The 21,624-nt window shown below is 38.6% G+C and overlaps 1 protein-coding gene across 4 annotated transcripts in view; it reads right to left on the bottom strand.

The window, feature by feature from the left end:
* Positions 1 to 21,146, bottom strand: part of CWF19L2 (CWF19 like cell cycle control factor 2) — a 110,588-nt gene extending 89,442 nt beyond the window's left edge. For 2 of the 4 annotated variants that reach the window (XM_037047726.1, XM_037047728.1), the window contains exons 1-6: positions 20,697 to 20,801; positions 19,032 to 19,142; positions 16,150 to 16,272; positions 9,195 to 9,308; positions 8,353 to 8,472; positions 2,131 to 2,224 (exon numbers count right to left, since the gene is read on the bottom strand). In XM_037047726.1, coding sequence (XP_036903621.1) covers positions 2,131 to 2,224; positions 8,353 to 8,472; positions 9,195 to 9,308; positions 16,150 to 16,272; positions 19,032 to 19,142; positions 20,697 to 20,789 — 655 coding nt within the window. In that variant the 5' untranslated portion in view covers positions 20,790 to 20,801. Of the gene's footprint in view, positions 1 to 2,130; positions 2,225 to 8,352; positions 8,473 to 9,194; positions 9,309 to 16,149; positions 16,273 to 19,031; positions 19,143 to 20,696; positions 20,802 to 21,018 lie in introns of those variants that run through there. The other 2 variants (XM_037047727.1, XM_037047729.1) reach the window with 2 other exon arrangements.
* Positions 21,147 to 21,624: the final 478 nt, after the last annotated feature.

Genomic DNA, 21,624 nt, shown 5'->3' with positions numbered 1-21,624 from the left:
TGATATGTAAATGTGCCATGTATACTTTAAAATGTACAAATATTCCCATTACTAAAATATAATTTAAAATAATTGTATATGGATGCTAAGAAGTTTACTTTCTTTTCCACTTAATTTTGTCTAAATAAAGACAACCTAAGATTAATGAATTAATGATTTAAAAACACGGCACCTCTATCATTACCAAAAAAGAAAAGTTGATAAAATCTCCCCAAAACATTTAATCATATAGAAAGTAATTTGACATCATCATTATTAAATATTTACCATATTCCAGATACTGTACCAACAGATTTTCTCATTTGATCCTCACAATAACTATATGGTAGGTACTATCATTAGTCCCTATTACAGATGAGTGAACTGGACTCAGAGAGATCAGGAAATCTTGCCAAAATCATGAAGCTAGTAAGTGGAAATGCAAAGGTCTAATCCCAAGTACCCTACCTAGAAAGTCAAAGTCCTAAACTGTGATACCACATCACCTTTACATACGTCAATACTAAATTTATAACACTTTTAAGTGCCTAACCATTTCAGCTCTAACACTGGTCTAAACAGAAAGACAACACTATCTGCATATGCAGTAAAAAGTGCAGATAACTTCTTAAAACTAATTTCAACTTTGGGATCTGAATTTCTGACGGACATAAGCTTTCTATCTTTTTTCTTTTCTATGAAAACACAATGTGGGAAAGGGAAATGGTAAAAGCATGTTATGAAGGGGAAGAAAGAATAGCTCTTTAAAAGACTTAAATATAGGTTGTAACACCATAAAAGTCCTAGAGAAACACATTGGCAGGAAAAATCCCAGACACTCCACGCAGCAACATCTTCACAGATATGTCCCCTAAAGCAAGAGACATAAAGGAAAGAATAAACAAATGGGATCTCATCAAATTAAAAAGCTTCTGCATGGCTAAAGAAAACAGCATTAAAAGGAAAAGAGAGCCAACTATATGTGAAAACATAGTTGCCAATGATACTTCGGACAAGGGTTTGATCTCCAAAATATATAAAGAACTCACACAACTCCACTCCAGGAGGACACATGGAGGGCCCAGAGACATATGAAAAGATGCTCGGCATCACTAGCCATCAGAAAGATGCAAATTAAAACCACAATGAGATACCACTTTACACCAGTCAGAATGGCTATCATAAACAAATCAAGAAACACGTGTCGGAGAGGTTGTGGGGAAAAGGGGACCCTAGTTCATTGTTGGTGGGATTGCAGACTGGTACAACCACTATGGAAAACACTATGGAATTTTCTCAGAAAACTAAAAATGGATCTGCCTTTTGACCCAGCAATTCCACTGCTAGGATTATATCCTAAGAACCCTGAAACACCAATCCAAAGAACCTATGCACCCCAATGTTCATAGCAGCACAATTTACAATAGCCAAGTACTGGAAGCAACCTAAGTGCCCATCAGTAAATGAATGGATCAAAAAACTGGTACATTTACACAATGGAATTCTACACAGCAGAAAGAAAGGAGGAGCTCTACTCTTTGCAACAGCATGGATGGAACTGGAAAGCATTATGCTGAGTGATATCAGTCAGGCAGTGAAAGACAAATACCATATGCTCTCACCTTTAACAGGAATCTAAACAACAAAACAAACAAACAAGCAAAATATAATCAAAGAACCTGAATTGAGAACAGACTGACAGGGATCAGAGGGCAAAGGGAGAGAGGGAGTTTCAGGGAAAGGGGGGAAGGGTTTGCAGGAACTAGTATGAAGGACACATGGACAATAATAAGGGTGGGGGTGGAGATGGTAGGGAGGTGAAGAAGACTTGGGGGGGTGAGCTGGGATGGGGGTAAAGGGCAGAAAACTGTACTTGAACAACAATTAAAATAAAATTTTTTAAAAAGTTGTTTTGAAAATATAGACAAAAATAATCATGAACTTGATCAAAATTATAGCATCAAACAGTAATATTAATATAACCAATGATAAAATTTAGATTTACTACATCCTAAAATCTGATTTGGATTATTAAGCATTTTTTAAATTTATAATGCATCTTGCCAATCTACCCACAAACTCAGTTCACTGCCGTCAGAATACCAAGTTTTAAGAAATGCCTGTGTAGCTACAACAAAATTATACAGATACCTTTCGTAACTGATGACGTATTACAGTCTTCTGGTGGAAGACCTGTCCCACCATCCTTCCAGTAAGGATTCAATTCTCTTTCCTGCAGCCTGGACTAGAACAAAACATTTTCATAAGTTGTAATTTAGAAACAATCCCACCATAAAATGTATTAATAAATAATATATCTGTTAACTATTTGTAACCTGGCACAAATAGTTAAAACATTCTTAAGACACTCTTTCGCAACTTTCAGGAAATAATGTTTAAATAACATTCATCCAATGCTTCCATTAAATGCCTATAGTATGCATCAGAACAGTGCTAGATACGGAAGACACAAAAATCAATATGCCTAACTCTGTCCTTGCTAGCTTATAAGAATACAGACAACAAACAAGTAAATGACAAATGCTTTATAAAAGTACAGAGTTCTAAAGCCACACATAATTCAAACTCCTCTCACACTGAAGGATTAAAGGCTTTCTAGAGTAAGCAATATGTGCAGTTAGACCTAAGAATGAGCAGAAATCAGCCAAATTTTCTTTTGTGGGAGGAAAAGGCACAGAGGTGCTCCAGGTAAAAGGAACAACAGCACGCTCATAAAACCCCAGAGAAAAGTGAAAACGTCACTTTCAGGGAACTTAAAGTAATTAGTAGCAGAAGCAAACAGTGGTTAAGAGACTAGGTCGTTCAATAACCAGGGACTAGACCACATAAGCCATTTTAAACTGCTGTTAAGGTTTTATGCTGGGAAACAGTGAGCCATAAGAGAGACTGGCTTTGTATTACACAAACAGCAAACTTGTTTCAGAGGAGACAGAGTAAAGAAAAGCAAGGTTAGAAGCAGGAGGCTCTGGGCAGGTAGGTCAGTTTGCAGCACTGTCCCAATAGCTAAGGTTGCTGGTTTGATCCCAGTTCAGAGCACACATAAGAATCAAACAATGAAAGCATAAATAAGTCAAACAATAAATCAATCTCTCTCTCTCAATATTTTCCTTCTCTCTCTCTCTCTACCCCCCTTTCCTTCTTTGCCCGCTCCCTCCCCAACCCTATTCCTTTCTCTCTAAAAATCAAACAATAAAAAAAATTTTTTTAACGATTAGCAGCAGGGATCCAGTCAGAAGATGGTAGCAAAAATCAGAAATGGTAGCCTAGTCACAAGTCACGTGCCTCCTGTGTCCCAAGCCTATGCCGGGCACTGGGGCTACAATGAATAAGCCAGGCACAGTCCTGGTCAATAAAGAAATTATGGTCTAGAGAAAGGAGAGAGACCATTAAGCAATATCAATACATTAAGTGCTATGAAGGTACAGGGTACTGTGGAATAACATACTAGGGGTTCCTAACTTGACTTCAGGAGGTCAGAAAATGTGACAATAACAGCAATTATTAGAATTAATAATGGCAATTAGATGAATGGAAAGAGTTAAATGTGAGTTTCCAATGACATGATCAACTACATTATCAAAAAGAAATATGACAGACAAAAAAATGTACATCGTCAAAGGGCAAAATTTAAGTTAAAGCTTAACTTAGAGGGATAAGCAAAACCATGGGATTTGATTTCTTTTGGACTAAAAAAGATTCTGTCATCTCTACAATATCTCATGGTATTTAAAATCAAGGAATTTCTTCCCATGGTCTTATCTAGACACTCAGAGATACACATCAGGCATCAGCAGGATGAAAGGGCTGGCATTACAGACCGAGGAGGACAGCTGACGACAGGCTAGACAAACTGAGACGCGACCTAAAACTACAGCAACGAAAACGACCGAGTGTGTAAAGAATTACTACAGATCAGCAAGTAAAAGGACACTGAAGAGAAGTAAGCAAAAGAACATGAACAGTTCATAGTAGAAGAAATCTGAATGACCAAAAACAAAAACCTCTCTCCTAGAAAACAGGCAGATATATACATAAAAACAATAAAATACCATTTCTCACCTATCAATTAGCATGACAAAAATGTTTAAGTTTGGTGATACAAATACTAAGGTAAAAGAACACACATTGTTTGAGCAGTATAGATGGCTATAATCTCTTTTAAAATATTAGTAAAAGATAGGTGCATACCATACATACAGCAGCAATTTTACATCTAGATATGCACAGGGAGAAATTTGCACATGTGCAGGAGAAAAAAATACAGACTGGGGCAAAAGTAGGTTTACAGTTATTCATGTAGGAAATATAATTAATAAATAAATAAATAAGAAGAATAAACTTTATTTTTGTTTCATATGCTAACAACTGTAAAACCTACTTTTGCCCACGCTATATATAAGGACCTTCATATAGCACTATTTGTAATAATGAAAAACAGCAAACAAAGTAGATGTTTACAGATATCCTAAAGGAATAAATATTTACAGTATGTCATAGACAATGAAAGACTATGCAGTGATTAAAAGGTGAAATAGAAATAAAACATATCAACATCAATCAATCTCTACAATGTTCTCAGGCCTTCTAGTCAAAATGGCTCATTAAAGTTCCAATCATCACAACCCCCCTGCTCAGGACAAACAGAAAAGATACACAAAATACAAAACACACTTCAGTTCAAAAAAAGATAAATAGTTCTATAGCCCAGAACAGAACAGAAATGCAAAGAAGTAATAAGCAGAACTGAAGCCACAGGCCTACTGGACTCTATGTGCAAGCAGAATTTACATAAGATCAACGCTAAAAGTGCTTCTGATGAAACAGGAGAATGAAGCCAGTCTTACCACACAAGGCCAAGCACTGGGCTGGGGTCATCTCTTGCTTGTAAAGAAACCACTGAAAAGTTGGTATGCATCTCTTCAATGCTACAGACTCATTCTATAGGTTTGCACTATAGGTCTACAGTTTATATACATCACAATGTGGGCATAAAGAGGCCCAGAGAACCCAGACATAATCTTGAGCACTGGTTTTCAAACTTTTTTGTGACCTTGACCCAAAGAGAGGTTGTGTGTGTGTGCACGTGTCTGCCTCCTCAACTAAGGAAACAAAATGTATCTTTACTGCACGAAATACATGCTGATACCTTATATTTTAAATACTGATTTTAATAAATTAAGTTCACGATCCACATTTTGAAAAACAATAGCACAGAAAACAAAAGAAACATCAAAATCAAGAAGAGACATAAAGCAACATGCTTCATATCAAGTTTTCGTTAAGGGCCATCATTTTAGACTGCTTCCCATTATTTTCACTTTGTCCCCACTCCCATTACAAGGATTAACATTGGGTTCTAAGGCTAGGGCCATTTTTTTCTCACACCAAGTATTCATCATGTGTTAAGAATATGATGACATGCAAGGACCAACACACTCAAGCTGATGTGCAGATATCTGAAAACTGGCTAGCCTCAGTCACTAGTCTCAGCGGTTTACTTCTGCATACAACAACTGGAATTCTTACTGAAGCAAAAATCAAAAATGACAAATTATGAACTTCAGAACTAAATCCAGTTAGCAACAATGTAACATCATGGGGTAAAGAATAATAAATCTTCTACAATTTCAAGTGTACAAAATATTTTAAAAGCACCACCATATGCAGAGTTCTTCACTAGCTGCTAAGGAAAACACAAATATAAACAAAACGGTTTCTCAAAAAGTTTATAATCTCATAAGGGAATTATAATCTCATAATAGGATTAAAACTATTAAATTACAGTACTTTACAGAAAACTGCAAATACTATACGGGAAAGGAAAAAATAAAGTGCTATGGAAACAAAAAGGAAGAAATTTGTTTCAGTCAAAGGAAATAGGAAGAATTTTACAGTCTATATCAAGACAGGCCTGGAAGGATAAAGAGGATGCAAACACAGAGAAGGAATTCACTCAGAAAAAAAACAGATGAACAAGAATTCAGAGACAGAAATGTACAGAGAAATACGAAAGAAAATAATTAACCTGGTTTGGCGGAGGTACGAATTACCTAAAAGAAAGAAGCCAAACTAATGTGTATGGACTCCAACTGCAGGCAGCTTCTGGGGGAGCCTTTAAAGTAAAACAATAAATGCTGCACTTTTTTTCCAACCCAGGACTGAAAAAGTTTTTTGAAAAATACAGTAAGAAACATGGGAGCGAAAAGGCAAATTACCTTATTGCTGATGAAGGCTTAACTGGAAGAGAACTTTCCTTTCAGTTAAAGTCAAATGGGCCTGTTCACTGACCCCAACAACGAGGCAGACTTTCCCAGGTACAGATGCACTGAACCATCCCCACCTCACCTCACTCCCCACACGGTCTCTGCAGACCTCATGTTCCACAAGCAGGAAAGGCAGAACTAAGCAAAGCATGTCTAGTTTATTCTCTCCAAATTCAAAACAGGTAATTTACTCCACACCCACCCTCAAGAACAGTATGAGAAAAGAGGGTGGCATGAAATACCACTAGTGGAGCTTCTTCCACCAGAAAAGAAACATCAGAAATGACACAGATACATTCTTTGTAACTTGAATCACTGAAGACACCTATACAGAACACTATGACCGAACTGCACTTTGAAAAACAACCCAACATTAGTTGTAGGGTGCTGGAAAACAAAGAGGTGACTATAACTGCCCAGGTAAGAAAGAGTAAATTAGGGCTTGAACCATAACATTTAACCTTACATGGTTCTGAGTTCCAGGGACTGTCCTCAGTTCATTACACGTAATTAACTCAACTGCAGTAGAGATGAAATAAATAAGGCTCAGAGAGGGAAGGCAGACATCTAAGAAGTGGCATTCAAACTAGAGCAGTAGCAACAGGAATGAAAAAGTTACAGATGCAAAAGACAAAAACCACATAGCCAATGAGCAAATCATTAGATGATGATTTAATAAAACCACAAGTTCATAGAAGAATTTGTAAGGAAAGATATATTAATTTAGAAAGCCTGAAATTCAAAGCTGGGAAGTTGCTATGATGAGCACAAAAGTATCATATTCTTAGGAAACAAAAGCCATTTTATTGAAAGTATTTCTAAGAAAAATAATTGTTATTTCAATCTATTAAAGATATTCATTTAAGAGATTTCATTTAAGAGATCACTATGTTCCATTGTTTGATATGGAGAACAGGCTTGAATACAGCAAAACAAAAGACCCCGAGTCAACGAGGACTAACAAAGCAGACTGTCAATGCCCACGCACAGCAGAGCATTATTTAAGGAGCAGGCATGTAATGGCAATAGGTGAAACCAACTTCAGAGGGCAGCTCCCCTTTCTCGCTCCACTGCCCACTTTTCCTTTTAGCACGAGTCTTAGCTCCTTCAGATCTGACTCAGAGACAAAGACACTTTACAGAACTTGTTGAGATATTCTAAAACCCCTAGCTTCCAATGTTTCATATAGAGAGCTGCTTAATTATAAGCCAATACTATTAACCACACCTACATTTTCAGAACTAAAATTAAACTGCAGGAAATAAAAACAGAAACAACACTGATCACAAGACTCTTATGATAACTCTTTCATATTTTTCATTTTTTAGTCCCTCCATGCTTCACCCAAGGAAAACTCTTAAAGACTCTTCTTTATCACTAATTCTCTCGGGCTCGATTCAATCTGTTGTTCAACAATGACTGAATTTCTAATTTCAACTGTAATAATTTTCATTTCTTTGTTATTTGCTCTTTCTCAAATCTGCCTTCTAAGTAAATGTTTTATTCATACTTTCTATACCTGTTACTGTACAAAACTACTCAATAGTCTAACAGATAAAGGTTTTACAGGTTTGATCCTGCTGTTCATAGTTTCAGATGGCTCTTATTCATGGGCCACCCTGGTATTTTTGTGTACTTTTCAACTTTAGATGATGAGCATGCAGTCCGCAGAACTTACTCCTGGGAACTTACGCTGTGTAAGGTGACAGTGCAGTCCTTCAGAAGGGACTGGTGCTCACCGCTGCCAAGCACTCCAGGCACTATCGACCGAAGATACTTTCAAATAAATTCTTTCCTTAAAGATTTCCAAACCACACAAGCAGGACAGTTCAAACCTTCATGAATCCAGGCCACAAACCAAACCCAATTAACTATGTATGCCCTTGATTAATAAATCAAGTACATTTTTAAAATGACTTCCTACAGGAAACTTATTTTAAAAGAACTTATATGTCATAGTTGCTTTTACTAATTTTTATTAAATACCACAAACAAATAATATCATCTTACAAGTAAAACTGCATGTGAATAAATGTCTTATCAGTTTATTAAGGCAAATTAGAAAGTTAAACTATTTTCAGAATCTTACCTGTTCAAGTGCTTGGGCCTTCTCTTGCTCTATTTTCTTTACAGTTTCCTTTCCAGCTCTGAGTGATGATGATGACACAGTTTTAACAGACATAAAATCAAGAGTCATCCATTCATCCCTCTGTTAAAAAAAAGTCATTTTGATCTAAAATCAAACTTAACACTAAGTACTTAATAATAAGAGGCACTCAAATCTAGGTTTAACCCCACATGACTATATAATGTGAAACAAGTTTCTTAGTCTCAGTCTTATTCTCTCCCCTATAAAATGAAATAAAATCCATGCTTTTCAGGACTGTTTTAAGGGGCAACAAGAAAGGAGGTTTAAGGCACCCAGACTGACACTCAACAGCCACTATAACATTAGTTCCTTTTCAGCTTCCTTCCCCCCCTGTGGCTAATAGTGTATAAACAGCATTATTCCGCAGGCATATGAACAGTAACCCGAAACCTGGGAACCATCAAACTATAAGCTTGCTACAAAAATTATGACATGAGGAGAAGAAAAAAAAAACTGGGACTGAACTCTACACACTGTAGAAAGGGCAGATAAAGGTAACAGTAAAGGCTTCAAGTATCCACGGGGGAAGTCCTACTTCTCCACCAGGAACCAGAGGGAGGAACCCTTCCAGAGGGACCCTAACGGAGATAAGCACTCACTTTCTCAGGGAAGTAGAAGGGGAATCTAAAGTCTCAGTAAACAGCATTGCTGACAAAATTATTCACAAAGTATATTGTGTTCAAAATCTAGTTTTTCTACATAAGAAATTACAATAATCGTTCATTTAATATTCACCTACACCTATAAGCTCACGCTTCTTTGTTAAAAATCAGGTGGCTTACCTGAATACCTTGGTTGGTATCTTCTCTGTCTGACTTTTCATCTTTCAGTTTCCAGGCTTTTTCCTTGCCAGGAGTCTGGGATGGAACAGCCTCAACCCATTCATCTTCAGAGCTCTAAGAATTTTTATCATATAAGTAAATTTTCCAATTTGCACACTTTCATATAAAAATTTTGTGCTGTTGTGAAACAGCAGAAAATCAGCTTCCTAGACAAAATTCATACACTCTCCTTCCCCTTTAAAAAATTACACTGAGAAATGTGAAGAAAGTACATGTGAACTCTTTTTTTTAGGAATAAACTTACAAAGCCCCAATAATATTATTCCTATGTTTTTAGTAGTTTATTATCAAACCAAGGGAAAGCAAAACACGAAGATCAGAACTGCTGGATAAAGAGCTCACTTCACCACAGAGCTATCGATCCTACCAACATCAACCAGTACTGACATTTTTGCTTAACTAGGACAAAGAAAACAGTACCCAACTAAGTGAGCTTGCCTCAAAGTTTCAACTATGAAATTCCTCTAGATGTAAAAATGCAGAGATCTCAGTTAACATCTAGGCTGGAAAGCACTTACTATGTTTAAATAACAGATTATTCAATCAATAAAGTGGTATTTAGCAGCATCCTCTATGCGCTAAACAATATGCCAGGTTTGGGGTTTTCTTTTCAACAGATATATTAATCACCTCTTCCACATTAAGTATCACAATCAGTATTTTCACATATTATTATCATGCTGACTCCTTAAAAAAACATGAAATATTAATTTGGTTTTACAGATAAGAAGAGCTCCGGGTACTTGCCTAGGTCACATGGTATCCGACTGGAAGAAAACTCATAAAAGCACTTATGACTTTAATTCCCACTATTCTCGAAGCCCAACTGCATTCCTAGATGTCCTATGCGACTCTGTAGTCCAAATGAATCGTACACGCCACTTTAAGTTTGGTTTCCGTCACCTGTACCTGAGTGCCAACTAATACATATCTCCTCCTCTCTACTCTGAAAAAGCAGCAACCCTAGATCAAACCTTCTCACGTCTCACCCAGACAACTGTAAGAACCAAATTAGTCTCCTGTTCTCCAGTCTTCCCTGATCCCCTTCCTTCTCCACCCCCCACCCTGAACACATTTAGCATAAAAGAAGGGCACGTCTGACCACAGTACTCCTCTTCTGTGACTCCCTGTCACAAAGGCTGCCAGTTGCTCCTCCTCTTTCCCACCAGTAGAACCCAATTTTATTTAGAAACATAATGTCTCCCTTGCTGGAAAGTGAAGGCTATAATAACATATGTTGGGAGCTGCCCTGCCTGGTTTCAGGAGCTGTAAACCCCCCACAGCTAAGGCTGAGTGAGCAATCTTCAGACCATAAGCCACTAAGGAGACAAAGCTTATCTCCCTGGCAGGGGCTCCGTTTCTGCTCCTTTTCCCATAACTGGCCTCCAGTACTTGGTCAGTTAGCCAATGGCAGGTAAAATTCCTCAAGGGAGGATTGACCTAAGACAGGCACAATCACATGGAGGTCCCAGGAAAGGACTTGGGGGGCTATGAAGAAACGGGGTGAGGGACCCTCGCCCCTCAGCTTTGACAAAGCCTGAAAGCCTGACTCCCCTGAGTCTGAGAGAAGTCTCCAAAAATTCCTTGTCGATCTGCCTCCTCTTAAGCCTGAAACAATGACAGAGGGTGGTACAGCCCTGTGCTGGAAAGGGTGGGCTCCCCAGGTGATCAGGCCTGAGAAAGGATATGTAAAATCCTGTGAAGCCTGCTTTGCTATGAATGCTCTTAGTTAAATGATAAAGGCCCCGGGCTGAAAATGAGTTTGTTTTCCCAAAGTTTTGTAGCCTTTTAGCTGATAGACCCTGACTCAAAAGAAGCCCTAATAGTTCTATGTATGCTATCTACTGTTTGATCCTTAGTGCCTGACAATGACTAATAAGTTGTACCTGAACTCCTGCATAAAAAAACTAATAAAAGCCTGTCTAGGCAAGGGTCAGATGCTCTCCCCTTGAGAGGGTGGCCAGGCCATTCTGAGGCGCTCCCCACTTGAGGGAGTAGCTGTGCCGCCCCATTTCCTCCATAGGACTTGGTAGTCCATGTGAATTTGTCTTATGTCTCATCCATGACACCGTAGGCACTGCAAGCCAGTGCACGGGTCAAAAGTGTCCAATGAGATGAAAATTAAAGTATTGTGTGAGACTTTCTGGAAGTTAAGAAAGAGATGATACCCTCTTTCCTATGATCTAGATTAACAGACAATGTTATAAAGGTGATGGAGGAACAAGACAGTAGATGTCTATCCTAGGAGACCACAGAATAAAGCCAGCTTTTTGTTAACAAGGTTCTATCAACTCTTACAGTTTCATTTCCACTCACTCCCCTCTTGTTTTAGAATCTAATGCTATTAAAGTGTTTATAATAATGTCTAGATACATACTTCACATACACTTATACCCCATGTTATCTCATACTCCGATGCCTTTGCTCTTACATTTCCTCTGGCATGAAATGCCGCACACCCCTTTAAATGCCAGGCTAACTCTTATTCATCCTTCAAGTCTCAGCCCACGCATCATTTCCTCAGTAAATGCCCTCTCCCCATGCTGACCTCATTCTCTTGCCAATTTTAGTTTCAATCCTCCATTTTACCTTTGGAACTCATAAACCATTATTAGTATGCCCCCTGACCTATCATAGCTCCCAGGCTCTCCTTCTCCCATGTAGCCATCATACTTAACCTCTAAGCCTAACAGTCAAAACCTAGAATATGGAACCAAGACAGAAAGTACTTCAAGTTAAAAATAAGTCAAAGGTATCTGAGGATTTCTGCTTCTGTCCATGACAAAATAAATGCCATCAGACTAAAAATATAGAAATAGAAACAAAAATAGAAAACATATGAAATAATTGTTTTGGAGTCTTAGTGCAGGTCTATGATCCTGAGAAAAAGGAAATGAATGAAATGAACACCACAATTACAATCTCTACTGCCTTCTTCCTAGTGGCACTTTCCAGACCATGGCACAAGAGAAATAACTCAAGCCAAATACAACTACCTCACTGAGCCAAGGAAACAGAATTTTAACTTTATGAAGGCTGAGACAGTACCCATGAAAAGGGAGCTATATGGAGAAAGAGTTCTAGGAACCTGCATAGGAGACCTCCCACCACCCTAGTCTTTAATTGAATACCAGACTGAACATGCTTAGGACAAAGTCCACAAAGCCCTGCAAAGAATAACTACCATTCAAGGAACAATTACTAAAGAGCTATAAGCAGAACAATTCCCAGAACCAGAATAGATACATTTTAAATACCGAAGAAAATCAGCAGAAAACCCACAAGGGCCATGCCTTAGCATGTCATGCTAGTAAAGCTAAGTCAGCTCTAGAGTTAAGGCTACTCTAGATATACACTAAGGAAACTTAAACACTAGCTTTTAAAAGGATTAAACTAATCCACAAGTAACTAACTCTATGCCAAAGAAAACTCAACACCCAAAGAAGTTAATAAAATCCAGCAGTTACAATATAACTTTCACAAGGTTCAGTATCCAACTAGTATTTACTAGACATTCAAGGCAGAAAAACGTGATCTAAAGGCAAGGAAAAGCAGTTAATTGAAAAAGAACAAAAAAAGAGGGAAAATGGCATGTCAAACTAGGACTTTGACACAGCTATTATAAATATGCTGAAGGAAAGAAAAACATGAACATAATAATGAAACAATTTGAAGATATAAAAAAGACACAACTGAAATGTCTAATGATGAAAAATACCAAAAATGGAAACATCACAGAATGGGGTAACAGCAAACTAGATGCTACAAAAGAAAAGGACAGTGAACTTGAAACTAAAGACATAACTATCATATCTATCCAAACTGAAACGCAGAAAGAAAATGAACAGAGGCTCAGTGGCCTATGGGACAATATTGAGGAGACTAGCAAAATAAAGACACTGAAAAAACATTTCACAAAACAATTACCAGAAAGTTTTTAATTTAATGGAAACTATAAACTCATAAATCAAAAAAGCACAATGAACCCAAGGCAGAGAAATACAAAGAAAACAGTATCAAGACACATCATAAATGATCTGCTTTAAAAGAAGAAGAAAAAAAGATGGTGAAGAAAAAGCATTCAGAGCAAAAAATTATACATGGAAGAAAGAAATAAAAATGTCCACAGAATTCTCATTAAGAAAAATGCTGCTGCCCTGGCTGGTATAGGTCAGTGGACTGGGCTCAGGACTGCAAATCAAAGGGCCACTCGTTGGATTCCCAGTCAGGGCACATGCCGGGGTTGCAGGCCAGGTCCCCATTAGGGGGCACACAAGAACAATCACACATTGTTGTTTTTCTCCCTCTCTTTCCTCACCCTATCCCCTGCACAACCTTGAGATGTGAAAAGATTAGGATTCCAAAAGCAATAACTAAGAAAGAATAATGAGAAAAGAAAGTAATTGACACTTTAGATTTCACAACAGAAAACACAGAATGACAAATAAAGACTTAAAATGATGCTTTACAATCATCATTGATCTTCAGGGATGACTTCCATGAAATTTACTACACACAGTAGGATGGTCAAAAGTACAGAAACTGACAATACCAAGTGTTGGTAAGAATTCAGAATAACTGGAACTGTCATCTCATACAGCTGATAAGAGTGTAAAATAGTCCTACCAAAATAGTCCTGACATTTCCCCAAGAGAAATAAAAACATGTACCCCAAAAGATTTGTACAAACATTCACAGTAATGTTACTCATAAAAGCCCCAAGCTAAAAAAACAACCCAAACGACTTTCAACAGGCAAACTGATAAACAAATTGTGGTATATTCATACACTAAAATATAGAAAATGGAATGAACTACTGATAACATGCAACTACATACCTGAGTGCAAAATATTATACTGAGCCAAAGAAACCCAACACAAAAAAGATCACATTATATGAATAATTTATATGAAATTCTAGAACAAGTAAAATTAGTCTATTGTGTCATAAAGCAAATATATGGTTGCCCATTCCCAGAGTGGGGGAGGAGGGTACCTTAATAGACAGGGTTAAACAGATGTAGTTACCAAATAGTACACTTTAAATAGAAGCATTTTATTATATGTAAATTATACCTTAGTAAAGTTGGCGTTAAAAAAATGGAGACCTTGATAAAGTCAAGATATACTGAGCAATTCATTTGCTTCTCCTTTACTGCTGAAGCAACGTTGTTTCAAATTTACATTATTTCCCCAATCCTTCCATCCTACTTCCACTCCCAAATTATCCACTCAGATGCTTCTATCTTCTCCACAAAACGGGGAACAGCAGAAACACAGCCAATAATCTGCTCCCCTTCCCTCCATTCCTCCTCATTTACCTGATTTGTGCCCATCTCTACAACTTCCCTCCTAGCTCAGAGGATGCTACTCTGGATCAAAGCTTTTCCCCTGGGGTCTTGCTAATCCACAGGTGTCATTCTCTTCACTACTTATCCTTCTTTCCCTAAAAATATTTTCTCAAAGAGACCCACCCAAATACACATGTTCCTCTAACTATCCTTCCATCTTTCCTTCCCTTCACTGTCAATATAGGCTTTTCTTTCCTTCCTAAATTCACTTCAGTATGGGTACTGAGCAGGCATTCAAACTATTCTCCCTAAAAAAAGTGTGGTATACAACTTAATAGGAATATATAAATGTACATATCATATGTTGCAACAAAAAAACTTACATCTCCAGGAAAGAACAAAAAACAGGATGTGTTTCTAACACAAGGTAACATCCCTAACCAAAGGACATGATGTTTCGTCAGCCTGGCAGCTCTAGCCCCAGGGGATGGTAGTTCTTAGCCTGTGAACCACACAAACTCAAGGAAGTCTTGTAAACCCCACAGAAATAAATAACTTTGTACATTAATTTCTTTTTAAAGAAAGGATCACTTACTTTTATCAATTTCTCCATGGAGCCCACAACCCAAACCCACAAATGTGAAGACAGTGTCTTTATCTTCTTTTCATTTTTAAGATTTTTGAACTGTATTTGCCCTGAGTTTTACTCCAAAAACATTTTTTCCTATATAATTTAAATGTTCCTACCATTACAAAATATGCTGGCTACTTGACAAAACAACCCAGCTGTACTTCTCACTCTGAATGTATACACTGCATTCTCATAAGATAGGCTTTCATGAGCGAACTATCATCGCAGGGCATGCTGCCAAAACTTTACTTTCTGACACTACAAGAGGGCCAGACTCTGGAATATGGTGATTCACCTGAAAGCACAGCCTCTGAAGATCACACCTCAGAGACCAATTATCCCTAACATCTCTGGCTCACTGCTCCGGAAGCACAGCATACCTCTTTCTTCCTGGAAACAAGTTTGAAGGGTTGGCCTGCCTTCCCGTCCTTTGTAAGTCTGCTCATCCCAGAACCAGCTAGAGACAGAGCAGGCCCAGCATTCTCTTTCTTTTGGCCCCAAAGATAAATATATAAACATATAATACTTTAAAGACTTAAATGTAAATTTCTTTTTCTATGAAAAAGCAAATACGGGTAACAGACTTTCAAACATCTTGGAACTTCCTTATTTGTAAAGCACTACTCTTCCCTGCTTCTCTTAACTTCCCAACCACCTCTACTTAACCTCTTTTTTGGCTCCTCATTGTTGGTGTTCTTTCTTTTCAGTTTCCTTTGACAATTCACTTATTCTCATGGCTTCAAAAAGCAATGGCTCGAAAATCTCATCTCCATCTTCTTACTTTTCTCTTTAACCTAAGATCTATATTTCTAACATTCCCTGAACATTTCCCAAGTAGATGTCTATCAGACATTTTCATATCCCTACTAGTAATATTTTTTAAGTTGTTGTTATCTATTAAGTTCCCATACATGATTCTTGAAACTAAATTTTTGTCAAGTGGATGCTTTGGTTAGTGTTAGTACATACTTACTGATGAACTATCAGTTGACTCATTGTTTTTTTCATACTTCTGCTTCTTGCTCCTTTTTTTCTTCTCTTTCTTTGCTTTTTTTGAATGCTTGTCTTTTTTCTTCTTTTTCTTCACAGAGTGTTCCTATAAATAATCATTTTGAAGAAAAAAGAACTTAAATCTTAACTTACATTAAAAGTATTTCAAGGAAAAAAATCTACATTCCAAAAAACTTTAAAGTTTTCAGGAAATGAAACAAGAAACATGACTACATGAATAAGATCTTCTAAAAACCTTAGCACAATTCTAAAATACATGCACTACTAATAAATCATAGACCTGACTTCTGGCCAAGATGGAGGCATAGGTGGAAACACTGTGCCTCCCCGCACAACCAAATTTAAGGACAACAAAGATTTAGAAACAAAAAACACAGCCAGAACAGACAGAAAATTGAACTGTATGGAAGTCTTGACAATGAACCATTCATCCAGACCAGTAAGAGGGACGGAGTCAGCAGCCAGTGGAGAGGGGCTGCAGCAAGAAAAAGCGGTGGTTGGCACACCTGGGTGCGCAGGCTGCACAGGGCTAGCAGACCCCAGGCACAGGGTGGAAACAAGCAGACCCAGTGAGGCACACAAGGCAGTTAGCTGACCGTGAACACACATTCAAGTACAGATAAACCAGGCAACAAATAGGCAACGAGACAGACCGCACAGCCCAGGGCCCCTGTGCCAGAAAATAAAACCTGAAAACACCGAATGAAAACACTTGCAGGAGTTGAGATGCCAGGAGAGACTCCCACCCTCACAGGAGAGTTTATTGGAGAGACCCACAGGATCTTAGAATGTAAACAAGCCCACCTACCCAGGAACCAGCATCAAAAGGGCCCAATTTGCTTGTGAGAAGCAGCAGAGGGGACTGAAATCCAAGAGAGAGATAAAGAAGCACCATTGTTTCCTCTCTGACCCCGCCCCCACATACAGCACCACCACCCAGTGACTGGGTTGACTCACCCCGGTGAACACCTAAGGCTCTGCCTCACATACAATACAGGTGCAAACAGACCAAAACATTATGGCTCAAACAGAAGAACAGCTCAAAGCGCCAGAGCCAATACTTCAAAGTGACAGAGAGCCAACCTATCATATGCACAGTTCAATACACTGGTGATCAGGATGCTCACAGAACTGGTTGAATTGGGTCGAAAATTAGATGAAAAAATGAAGGCTATACTAAGTGAAATGAAGGAAAATTCACAGGGAACTGAAAGTGATGGGAAGAAAACTGGGACTCAAATCAATGGAATGGACCAGAAGGAAGAAAGAAACATGCAACCAGAACAAAATGAAGAAATAAGAATTCAAAAAATGAGGAGAGGCTTAGGAACCTCCAGGACATCTTTAAACGTTCCAGCATCCAAATTATAGGGGTACCAGAAGGGGAAGAGGAACAGCAACAAGTGGAAAACTTATCTGACCAAATAATAAAGGAGAACTTCCCCAATCTGGCAAAGGAAATAGACTTCCAGGAAATCCAGGAAGCTCAGAGAGTCCCAAAGAAGGTGGACCCAAGGAGGAACACACCAAGGCACATCATAATTTCATTAGCCAAGATGAAAATGAAGGAGGGAATCCTAGAAGCAGCAAGAGATAAGGGGACAGTCACCTACAAAGGAGTTCCCATCAGACTGTCAGCTGATTTCTCAAAAGAAACCTTACAGGCAAGAAGGGGCTGGAAAGAAGTATTCCAAGTCATGAAATCCAAAGACCTACAACCAAGATTGCTCTATCCAGCAAAGCTTTCATTTAGAATGGAAGGGCAGATAAAGTGCTTCTCAGATAAAGTCAAGTTCAAGGAGTTCATCATCACCAAGCCCTTATTATATGAAATGTTAAAGGGACTTATCTAAGAAAAACAAGATAAAAAATATGAACAGTGAAAGGACAGCAAACTCACAGTTATTAACAACCACACCTAAAACAAAAGCAAACCAAGAGGACAGCTAGATCAGGAGCAGAACCATAGAAATGAAGATCACATGGACGGTTAGCAACAGGAGAGTAGCAGAAGGGGGGAGAAGGTACAGAGAATAAGTAGCATAGACAGTAGGTAAAAAGTAGATGGGGGGAGGGCAAGAATAGTATGGGAAATGTGGAAGCTAAAGAACTTATGACACATGGACATGAACTAAAGGGGGAGAATGTGGGGGGGAGGGGCTGTGCAGGGTAGAGGGGAATAAAGGGGGAAATAGGACAACTGTAATGGCATAGTCAATAAGATACATTAAAAATGGTATAAGAAAATAATAAATAAAAAAAGTTAATCATAGAGATGAGATCTCGGAAAATACGAGGGAAGTTTTAATTTATTTGGAGATTCATTTGACAGATATATATAATCAAATAAACACATAAATACACAAACATATGTGTGTGCATATATATATATATGTGTGTGTGTGTGTGTGTGTACATATCCTTCTATGACCCCAAAAGAACTTATAAATTATTAGGCCATTTAAAATACAACAAGATAGCATAAATTAAAATTATGAAAAAAGAAAACAAGAATTAAGACAAAAAACATGGCATTAAGTTTAAAATGCATCAGCTTGTACAAATGGTTCAGAAATTTGAAGCTAAGCTTTCTATCAGCCAATTCAAGTAACAAAATCTGTCCAATGTCATAATGTCCAGAATATCAAAATATATTATTTGCCAGAGATAAAACTATTCTGTAATGCCCACTATGTAATATTCATTCTGTAACTTTTGAAAATAGCCTATAAAGTAGCTCCTTCAATATTAACTTAAGTACAAAAAAGTCAGACATGCTTAAATCAAATAAACCTGTTAGTACTCACTAACAGGTGAGTAACCAGCAAACCTGTCAGTACTCACCTGTGAGAATTGTTCAATCCGCTCATTCACATCAGGTAGCATCCATGTATCCTCACCACGAAGTCGTTTAAGTTCTTTATGCCTTTCTTCCTTTTCAAAATTGGCTTTGGCCTAAAATGTTGGAGGAAAAAATTAACACTGATCCAATTGCTTTTCACAAAAAAGTAAAACAAATGCTCTCACTTTCATGTATGTTCTGATAAATCAATTTTCCCTTGACAGCAATTCGATTCTACCAAAGCACTTGGGAAGATTTCAGGAGAAAAAAAGAAAAGGGAAAGGAAAACCCTCTCCTTCCACATTACCATCACATTACCAATCTCTAGTGAATTGATCCACCAATCAAGGACGGAATCCTGGGGCCTACTGTAGGTTTTCCCCTTTCCTTATGCTCCCAACTTAAAGTCTGACTTCAATCTTTTGCCCCTTCATCCCAGTGCTACTGCCTGAGACTTCTATAATCGGTAAGTGACTGACCTCCATACCTTCAATCTGCAATGCCCATAACCCTCTATCCACACCCCAAAAACCCTTCAGGAAGAATTATCTTTCTAAATACAAACGATCATATTGCTAGTTTTTATTCATGCTTCACCAATAAAGTAAGTCAAATAAAGTAAATTCTTCCTAGGAGGTTGTTCCTGCCTCTTCATTCTCTCATTTGGGCTTCTCAAACTCTATGCATCTCTCTATTGTAATATTTACCACAACTTACAAACCCTACTCTCTCCCAAAACTGCCTGAAGTACTAAAGAGACAATAGTGAAAAATATTTTATTTTATATATATGTCACACATACTCAAAGAACAATACTGACCTTTCACCTGTCAAAGGTTAATCACCCACTCTTTCCCTTTAAAATCTCGCTGTATCTTTATGCCTTCTCCTTCCTGTCTCCTCTTCTGGCTCCTTCTCATCTGCATTTAAACCTGTTTAAAATCTTCCATCTTCAAACAAATAAAAACAAAAACCCTCACATACTCTATGATACTCTCCCTTTCATTTACCTCTTCAGTGACACATTTCTTACACCTTTTCAGATAATTCAATACAACTTACTTCCTTCATTCTTTCTGCATCTGTCTTAATGAGAACTACAACAGTACTTCTCAACCTTTTTCCGAGAGGTATAATTTTTTTTGGACTCTTGTGTCAAGCCTTGTTTGCATCAGTAAGGATGTATAATGAGCCAGGAACTGATACCAACAGTGCGACAGGAGAATGAAACGGTCAAACACAATTTATTCCAATGCGTCTCACATATATTCCTGAAAATGAAAGTTTTCATTTCACGCACAGCGAGACAGGGCTGGGACTGTGAAATACTCTGGGGAAACTCGTTTTTAGTGGCCAAGTCCCTCGAAAGTGCGCAGCCTATGGGACAGCAATATCAGTGACGGGATATGTGAACAAGAAAAAGAGGACAAAAACAGGGCTTCCTGAAATGAAAACGAGCAACTGCAGCCTGCCGGAGCATCTAGGAGGCGGGAGATACCCAGGAGTTCGCACGCACCCCAAAGAGAGACCCACTTCTAACCCAGATGAGGTGATACTAAGGTGAGGAGAGAAGAGAGGAGTTAGGGAGAAAGGCTAGAGGCCCAGCTCCCAGAAAACCTCCATTCCCACAATTCTACGTGGTTCCACAAGCGCCAAGACGGAGGTACCTGGCGCAACACCTCGGCCCTGGCGATCCGCGTCTGCTCCTTACGCTCCTCGATACTTCTTGCACTTTCAAAACGACCACTGGCAACCGCCATGGTGGTTGCCGTCGTAAAACTAGGAAGCCGTCACGAAACCTTAGTTTACGACTGNCGCACCCCAAAGAGAGACCCCACCCCAAAGAGAGACCCACTTCTAACCCAGATGAGGTGATACTAAGGTGAGGAGAGAAGAGAGGAGTTAGGGAGAAAGGCTAGAGGCCCAGCTCCCAGAAAACCTCCATTCCCACAATTCTACGTGGTTCCCCAAGCGCCAAGACGGAGGTACCTGGCGCAACACCTCGGCCCTGGCGATCCGCGTCTGCTCCTTACGCTCTTCGATACTTCTTGCACTTTCAAAACGACCACTGGCAGCCGCCATGGTGGTTGCCGTCGTAAAACTAGGAAGCCGTCACGAAACCTTAGTTTACGACTGTCGTAATTAATCAACAAACAGGACTTCCGACTTGGGAGAGAACGAGACTGCTCCACCAAAGGAGCATGCGCGGATCTGAGTGGCGCTTATAGTTCAGGTGATTGTTCCAACACCAGGGTTCGTAGAGGAATTGAAGACTGATCTGAGGAGGTCTCCTCTTTGGATTAATCCCCACGAGCAGGATTAATGTCACTGTATTAATTAAGCTCTTTGCGCGATACCAACAATATTCTTACCTATTTCCTCTCAAAATCACTGTAGTACGTTAGAAGCTTATAGAGTTTAAACCTGTACATCTCAAGAGTTTTCCACCGAAATGTCCTTCTCGCCAAAGTGTTTCCCTTGCTGGCGGAATGGGCTGCAGGGAAACTGGCCTGAAAAGTAGATGACAAGGCAAAAATATTTTGAAGGTTTGGTGTTTTGCTTTGGTGGGTATGTTTTCCAGTATGTGGAAAAGCC

Source organism: Sturnira hondurensis, unplaced genomic scaffold (genome assembly GCF_014824575.4).
Source record: "Sturnira hondurensis isolate 20B ecotype Veracruz unplaced genomic scaffold, ASM1482457v3 Scaffold0006213, whole genome shotgun sequence".
In the NCBI taxonomy this organism is placed as follows: domain Eukaryota; kingdom Metazoa; phylum Chordata; class Mammalia; order Chiroptera; family Phyllostomidae; genus Sturnira; species Sturnira hondurensis.
Note: the sequence above shows the minus strand (reverse complement) of the source record. Positions and strands in the feature narration are given on the sequence as shown.